The following is an 8,699-nucleotide window of genomic DNA, read 5'->3' as shown; positions in this document are numbered from 1 at the left end:
CAGGACAGTGCGACAGGAACGCGTCGAAGTGGGAGATGCTGATTGATTTTGACTCCTGAGTTTCCCTGGGCCCCTAACCAAACCATCATTGCTGTTGCCTTTTTCTTTCTTTCCTTCTTTTTCTTTTTCCCTTGAATTTTGTTATATGGCGCGAGGTAATCTCACGGTCAGCAATCGGTGTGGGAATAATTGTGTGAGATGAATATTATTTGTCTTTTTGGAAGATTAGCATTTCATCTAATTATTTCAAATGATTTAGTATCATTCGGCTTTCCACCCCCCTTTTTATCTTCTTCATTTCTTGAGATTGGCTTATATCATGGGGCTTTATGGTTGAATTATATGCTCTATTATTTTGATGATGCATTGTATATATTTGAATTTTTGAATTTTTATTAATTGCATTTTAAAAAAGGTTTGAATTCAAATTGAAGAATGACCCTATCTGAAGTAACTCTCTCGTGTTTAATTTACAAATGGAAATATACATACAATATTTTCTCTATTATATGTGTAGAACAATGTCATAATTTATAAATATTGTACAAGTGTTTTGCTTAAGGTTTTTGTTTTAAGAATGTCTTATGAAGACTATTGACTTAATTGTTAAGTAGAATCATAATCTTGTTTGTTTTTTGAGTTTTTTTTTTCAAATATAATTTGAGATTACCTTAGGATACCCTGTCCCCTTCTTTAGCCTTGTTTTTTAAAAAATTGTGTTTTTTTTCCTTTTTTCTTGTGAAAAAGGAGAGATGATTTAAGGTTTCCTAATATGATCACTTGATAATAATGACCGACAAGAATTGTAAATAGAAAATTAAATATGGCAACTAAAGCAAGTAGCGTAGCTCACTAGCTTCTATGACTAGCCCACTTGCCTCAACCTAACTTTAACAAGCCAACTCCATTCAAGGTTTCATTACCCTTCTGTAGCTTAATAATAAACTCGTGATTCTATTGAACCTCTAATTAGCCACATCATTTTAAGTTTGTTTTTCCTTTATTTAGCTTACTATATAGTCTTTTTTCTTCTTGTTAGTGATTTAAGCAAGCTTGGATCAACAAATGAGCCAATAGGCGAAGCTATGACTATTAGAGAAAAATGTCCATGTCTATGAAACAAACAAGCTTAGCCTTTTGTACTTGGGTTTAGATTATGTGTTTCGTGGGAGAAGTGTAAGATTGATTTGTTTAAGTACTTAGGGTAAACAAGTTAGGTAGTCTGCTTCCTCTTTGAGTTAAATATAGGCTTTCAAGTAGTATTTCATATAAGAGTACAAACAAGTAAGTAAACTAGCTAGTCATATTCACAATGACTTAGTACCTATAACTATCTAAGACACTCAAGGCTTGTGTAAATACCGTTGGAACACTTTTTTTAATATGCTATGCATGTTAAAAAGTGAAGATTGGTTACATATCATATCATGGTTATATTCTTGATAAAGGTTTTCACGTGCACCATAAAAAAGGAAAGGCATATGAACATTGATACTCTTTTTTTATCAATGTCATTTAAGAATATTGTTATATGAAAACTTGATAGAATTCCTTACAGTTTTGGATTGTACCTACAGGAGGTATTTAGTGGAACTATAACAAAGTTGTAGCTTAAAAGCTAGAGTGATAAAGGTGTTCAATACGATTTCTCGCATCATTATATAAACTAAACTTTGGTATTATGAATTGAAATATATAGATGATTCTTCTTTCATGAAATCAGTGGAAGGGGAGATTTGAAGAATTCCTCCACGCTTCGCAATATTAGATGTTGTATTTTGGAGGTCAACTCTTCATATTTCTTTTTGAGTGTCTAAGCTATTGGAATAAGATTTGACTATTGGTGGGTTTGTTGGTCCTTGGATGACAATTCTCCCTTCAAGTGGCGTTCACACTCCTCTTACACCGGATGAGGCTACAAAAAGGTGTGTTTGGAGTCTTTGGAAATACCCATTTGGTGGCTAAGTTAGCTTAAGAGGATTTTTTTGGTAGAGTTTCTTCAATGTTCAAATTGCATACCTTTGCTTCTAATATTGAGATGGCTTTTATAGGAGGAAATTTATAACATTCCTCTTACTTTTATGGCTACACCTTTACTGTACATTTAATGCTTAACGTTCAATCATTGATTGTTTGTAACAATTGTTTTTTTTTTTTTTTTTTTTTGTGAATAACGACTACCGAGTTGTACATTGAAGACACATAATGAATTTATTTATGATGGTTAGTTGTTTGGGTAGATAAGGTTGTTCGATAACACTACTTGAGGTGGTTTACTCTTCCAGGTGCCATACTACTCAAGGTTGTTCATTTGAATAGCTCCCCACTTGGGTACCCACATGGTTGATGCTTTGTGCTTCTTGAATTGTTAGTTGATCATAGTAATTGAAGGATTCACCTAGTCCCAAATCTTAATTACACTAGGTTGTAGGTTGCATGACTCTTCCTAAGGTGAAAACCTAATTTCAAATTCAAAAAGCTCTACTTGCTAAATAACAAAACTTCTATTTGATATTAGTATGTTATTTACTAGTATTCCATTTCATACCTTCAATTAAGAGAGTTGATTATGTATTGTTATGTGGCTTGCATTTACTTCTTTCTAGATTGATTCATCTATTGTTGAAATCATGTCTTTTTGTTCTTGCTAGATTCATGAAAAATCTAGTGTTTCCTATGGATGATGCTAATTGAAAAAGCACAATTTCTTCCATGATCAATTCATTTAGGATCAACTCTATTTTGTATTTGAGGCTATATATATATCTTTTCTAGTACAAGTGCTAGTTATAGGAGGTTTGTTTAGGTTTCTCATTTTGAAAATACCTTTTGGCAAGTATTGACTTATCGGGTCAAATTATAATCTTTACTTATTTTTTATCAAGCTATGTTTTAGATATGATTTGAGATTTGGTAGGCCATCACACCATTTTTAAAGTTGCTTGAACTCTTTTTAGGTTATACTTTGATTCAAGTATGTTTACTTACTATTTTATCATCCTTAACATTGCATCAATAATTTTATATTTCCACTCTCTACTCTATGGCATATCGAAGTTTTACCAACTTTTCAAGGAATCATGATTCTTGGTTAGTGTATTTTGTCTTATCATTGCAAGTTATGCTTCACTAAGTGTAGGGGCAATGCGGTGATAAAGTGGTTTCCAAATGAGATGTTAAGGGTCACTTCTTTTTATTCCCCATCTACTATTAATCTAAAATGAGGTCACTCATTTTTATTCCCTATCTATTATTATTATTATTACTAATATAAATGTATGACCTCTTCATAAAACTTTTCTATCGAAAAACCCTTATAAAAAAGATTAATTTCTTTTTATATGAAATAGGTAACATGTATTTTCATTTCCATTATAACATGTATTTTCATAGAAAGGGAGTTTAGCTAAGTGACAACAATCCAACAAGGGAAACATTGATTTGATAATTTCAATCAAATAATTTATGCTATCGAAGGCCATGGCTAACATGACATCAATATTCATTGAGTTTGTAGTTTCCACTGTCCAAGACTCTAACCCCTTTGATTGAATAAAAATTGAACCTTTCTGTACCCTTCCATATTTAACTAGAAAGAATTGACAGGGGTATATACCACATAAATGTGTTGATCATGGGGGAATATGGTTAGATGCTTTCTCATAATTTGAGAAGAGAGAGTGGAGAGAGTATACCACTTTTGCCGAAATGATTATCTTGAGATGTTGAGGGTGTATAATGGTAAAGGGAGAGATAAGATGGTATCTGCATGGACCATGGTCCCCATTATTCCTAAAAAATCAACTCGAGGGGGCTCCACAGTCCACACCCAAATCATAATAAAGGGAGATGAAGGTATTTAAAAAAGGAAACGCCACCATATTATTCTTCTTATCCACCAATTTACAAGTTTGTCACCATCTCCTTGTGAAATACAAATGAAGACTCCTCCCCGCCGAGATTAAAAGAGTGGTTTACCAAGCAAAACTCCCTCCCATATGTACAATATACATCTCTCTCAATTATCATTTCAGGTGTTTGGGATGGGGTCTCACAAAGGCCCGTCCCGACTCCCGTCTCCTACCCACTTGTCTCCATTCGTCGCCCGCCCCACGGATCACTCTATGCATTTTGCTTTTTTCCTTTTTTTCTTTTTTTCTTTTTAAAAATAAACCCATAAAAAGGAAAAATAAAAAGAAAAGGAAAAGGAAAAAGGGGGAGCAGAAGAAAATCAGAATCTAGCGTTTTCGAAGCCGTGCAAGTCGCTCACTTTATTCATCGACTTCCTCATCATGGCTACTTTAGCCAGCTTCTCAGCCGCTCTCCACGCCGATGTCGGCGTAAGCGGCTCCCCATTCTCATCCACCAACGTCACTTCCCTAGTCTCGCTGCTTCTTCTCCTGTGTTGTTGGTCCAGTTGGTGCTGTCGCCTCCAATGTAGCTCCGCCATCTCCGTCTCCAAACCCCGAATGTACTCTTCGGCTGATATGGAGTTGGACTGCATCAACAGAGCTCGAGCCGATGACAGCAAGTGATGCCCGCTCGACATATCACCATGCTCCACCAATCTCCTAGTCTCAGCTATGGCTCGCGTCGTTATGAATAGATTTCTTAGTCTTTCGATCTTGGGCCCAGATCTGATGGTGTGGGGTTGAGGTACAAGGAGTGCCTGTTCATTACCGTACACCATCTCTTGAGTGGCTGAGTCTTTGTAACAGCAGCGTACTGACATCACGTGATGCGTACCCACCGCCGATGCTGGTGCTCTCAGCTCCACCAGCAATTCCCTCTCCTCCTCCGCGTACAGATCCCCCAGTCGAATTGAACCGGCGCTCAGAGCCGTAGGCCGTCCGTTGCACAGATAAACACCCGTTATCTCCGCCCGGGTAGAGCCGCCAACGAAGCTCAGCTGAATGCGTAGATCTTGAACCACCACGCTCAGTAACCCGCCCACGCACTTAGCGAAGGCGTCCTCAGCTGGCTCCTGGCTGTAGCCGCCGCTTTCCCCGAATCCAAACGAATGAACGGGAATCTCTATGTGAGAGAAGCGGGTGCTGGAGACGTGGGCAGGCACATGGCGTTGATTTGGGGCTTTGGAGTGAACCCGATCGTCTTGACCGTCCGATAGTAGCATGATGCTGGCAACGGGGTTTCTCTCCCGTCTATCCTCGAGCACTTTAGTGGCTTTCCTCAGCGCCTCCCCCACGCTAGATCCTTGGCTACATACAAGCCGATCGATGATGCGGCGAGCTGATCGCTGGCCATGAGCCGTCATTCTTCTCAAGGGTAACAATCGCCTAGGACTAGCTGAGAAGGCAACAATGGCAAGACGATCAGAGGGGCCGAGAGAGGAGATAACCAAGCGCATGGCCCTTTTAAGCATTTGGAGCTTGGAGCCGGTCATGCTCGCGCTCACATCGAGAACAGTGACTAAATCAATGGGGGCGCGCCGCGCCGGGTCTAGAAACGGTGCCGTTCTGGCATAGTGATGAGGTGGTGGTGGAGCCTTGATCCTAAGAGCCACGGCGTATGTCTCGTGACTCCGGCCCACTGAAACAACCGCAGCCTCCTGCAGCATCCTTACTTCCACATTCCTCCTCGAATCTCCACTGTTGTTTATCACAGTTTCATCGCATGAGTTCACCGAACATGAAGGATTAGGATTGACAAAGAATCCCTGAAACTCCTCGATCTCCTCTTCATCGTCTCCCCCATTCTCGTCCGCCTCCGGTATCGGAATGAAACGACCACCAGAGGTAGGAGACAGCAAAGGTTCATCGTCGTCATAGGTCCTAAAATCAGCAGCTTTAATTTGCTGCTGTTGTTCGAGCTTGGTTTTGACGTCCCTGATCAAGGATTCCTTCTTCCTTTTATCGTTTTCATTTTGGGACTTGATGATATATCTGTCCGCGATTACCTCGTCTTCTTCTGGCTTTCGGTTCTTATGGATCATGAGTAAAGGCTCGTCTTTCCAGGTGGTGTTGCAGACTGGGCACACGAGGCTTCCTTGCTTTCTAACGTGAGCTGCTATGCAGGAGAAGTGAAAGGCGTGCGAGCACTCTGCTGTGTAAATGGCCGTTCCTTGACCAGTCTTCACGCTTTGCAAGCAGATTCCACAGCTATTCTGGGAAAAGGAAACACAACCAACCAAAAGAAAATATGTCAAGACTTTTTCATCATTTCAACAATCTATCACTCCCTAACCTACTAGCCTATGCTACTCTCTGCCAGCTACTCACCCGAAGCTTGAAACTGTTTCTGAAGATGGATAACTTTAGAGGGGATCTAGGAGAAGACGGGTTCGAGCCCAGTAGCGATCTCGGGGTTTTGGCGGTGCCGGTGGGCGTAGTCGTTTTGGCTTGGAGTTTGGGACTCTCGTCGATGGAAGGTGTTTGAGCCGCTGCCACAGTGGTTCGGCAGCGCAAGCTGGGACTGGAAACAGGTTGAGACTGCAGCCTAGGCGTGGAGGTGTTGCTACCGCTGGAAAACAACCCCAACTTCGTACCGCTTCTAGGGCTGGGACTGGGGCTAGGAGTGGTATGCCGCTGCTTATCCCCATGAGTGGCCTGAGAGTCTCGATGGATGGTAGTGCAAAAGGCTCTTCGCCAACCAGTACCCATATTCAGACACCAGAGAAAAGGCTACCTCTCTCTGTTGTATGTGGATTTTGTAGATGCAGAGAAAAAATGGTTTTGCTTGAGATGGATCTGATGCTGACACAGAAGACAAAAGGGTGGAATCGAGTTAAGCGAGAAGAGCATGGGATCAAATGAAATAAAGAAGAAAAGAAATGAAAAGGCACGAAAGAGACAAAGAAGTAGGATTAAAGATAGAGAAGAAGCAGCAGAGGGAGAGCAGAGGAAGGCAGACCTCCTTTTTCCTCTTTTACTTTCTCTTTCCTTTTCTCGCTCTCAGTCTTTCCCCTTTCTCTTTCCTGGTTTCTTTATAAGCCCCAAAAGATCTCCTTCTCTCTCTGCAACCAAAAAGACTTAGAGATCTACCTCTTCCTTCTCTGGGGCATTTGAGTGAGCTTCTTTCTTAGCTTTCCATATTTATATTCATTGGAAATCGTAATTTCCATATCAACCTTACCTCGTAGCCGCCACGTGCCCAAACCACAATTTGCTTAAGATGATGGGATCTCAAGAATCACAACCGTTGATTTCCACTAATCATAATCCAAGTGATGAGAATAGATGGTAGGGGCGTCTCTTGGTATTTGTACTCGTACACCCTCATAATTCACATATCCATTCACAGTAAAAATAGGCCACTTACGTTCAAAGATGGAATGGTAAACATATATATAGAAAACCGAGAAGTTTGGCTCCAGCTGGCATATCTTACTGCCCCAATTAACTAAAAGGTAACTCTGTCAGTATCCCTTCAAATCCGAATGGATTCACCACCCATTCTACCTGCCTACCTATCTATCTTATCTAGGCCTCTCCTCCTTCCCAATCCGCCCACCACTTCTCAAATTTACCCACATCCACAGATCCACCCATTTTTTTCTTCCCTATTTCTATAGATAGAATAGGATGTTTTGGGAAAAAAATCCTACCAAATCTGCTCCTTTCTTTCCTTTTTCTTCTCCGTTCCCAAACACAAAATGGGATGTTTAGGAGCAAATAGATAAAGAAAGACAGAACGAGAGGGATCTTGGGAAAAAGGCATTTAAATAACAACATGAGATTGAGCAAATGATTGATTCCAATTTGATGTGGTTTGATTTTGAAAACAACACCCCATTACTTTTCAAGGTAGAACTTAAATTCTTTTCAAGCAGGTGAAGTGGTAAAGATCCTTGGGGATTATATTAAACAATATATAAGATTAAAAATGATGTTGATAGGCCTTTGCAAGCTTGTTGGAACAAGATCTCCCTGGAAGGCTTTCCTTTGAAAATCATCAAAAGATGGGAAATTGTGTCTACTACGCTCGTTGGCCTCAACTGGTAGGCTTTGCGCTGGTGCTGGGCTCCAACATCACTGAAAGTCTCGATACTAATTAAAGGAAAAAGGGCTCGCCACTTTTTCCAATACAATCAATCAATCCACAATGATGTTTTGTAGAAGTACGTACGGAATGATGATGATGATCATCTCATCTGTATTCAAATGCCAAAAGTTGTGAAAAGTGGACGCTCCTGCCCATTAGGATTACGATCTCTTTACTGGGAGTGTCTGAGTCCAATATTCAAAGACTGAAATCATGAGATGAGCAAAGCTTTAAAAGCTTTGGAGGGAGATGGTCCAGTCGGAATGGGGAGAATTTGGAGAGGTGGTACCTTCCCAAAGAAGAGAGTGATGTGATGAATAGTCAATTATTCCGACAGTCAAGGTTGGGTATGTCGAAGCTCTTACGCCGGTTCTGCCTCTTGCTGACGTCTCTTTCAAACTCTCTCTACCTCCCTTGGGAACTCCCCGTAACTATCATTTCTAGACTCCACTCTTCTTAATTTTCCCCCCCTGCGTCTTCCGATCATCTGTCTTCCAATCGTATCTCTAACGACTCTTCTTACTCACGTTGTTTCGATTTTAATATCGAATATATATCCAAGATATATTAATAGATATTAAAAAAAATTAAATTTCTAAAATTATAAAAATATTGATAAAAATTTTAAAAATAATATAATAAATTTTAAAATTATTTTATAAAAAATAATATATATATAATATAATTAATCATATTTG

At 39.8% G+C, this 8,699-nt stretch overlaps 1 protein-coding gene across 1 annotated transcript; it reads right to left on the bottom strand.

The window, feature by feature from the left end:
- Positions 1–3,856: 3,856 nt before the first annotated feature.
- LOC117906911 (E3 ubiquitin-protein ligase WAV3) lies at positions 3,857–7,033 on the bottom strand. The gene is made up of 3 exons (XM_034820187.1): positions 6,871–7,033; positions 6,240–6,713; positions 3,857–6,124 (listed from the first exon to the last, which is right to left on the bottom strand). The coding sequence occupies exons 2-3, from the start codon at positions 6,618–6,620 to the stop codon at positions 4,232–4,234; spliced, it is 2,274 nt and encodes a 757-aa protein (XP_034676078.1). The 5' UTR covers positions 6,621–6,713; positions 6,871–7,033; the 3' UTR covers positions 3,857–4,231.
- Positions 7,034–8,699: the final 1,666 nt, after the last annotated feature.

The sequence above is a fragment of the Vitis riparia genome, chromosome 18 (assembly GCF_004353265.1).
Source record: "Vitis riparia cultivar Riparia Gloire de Montpellier isolate 1030 chromosome 18, EGFV_Vit.rip_1.0, whole genome shotgun sequence".
In the NCBI taxonomy this organism is placed as follows: Eukaryota; Viridiplantae; Streptophyta; class Magnoliopsida; order Vitales; family Vitaceae; genus Vitis; species Vitis riparia.
The sequence above is the reverse complement of the archived record's forward strand: the minus strand, read 5'-3'. Positions and strand labels throughout refer to the sequence as shown.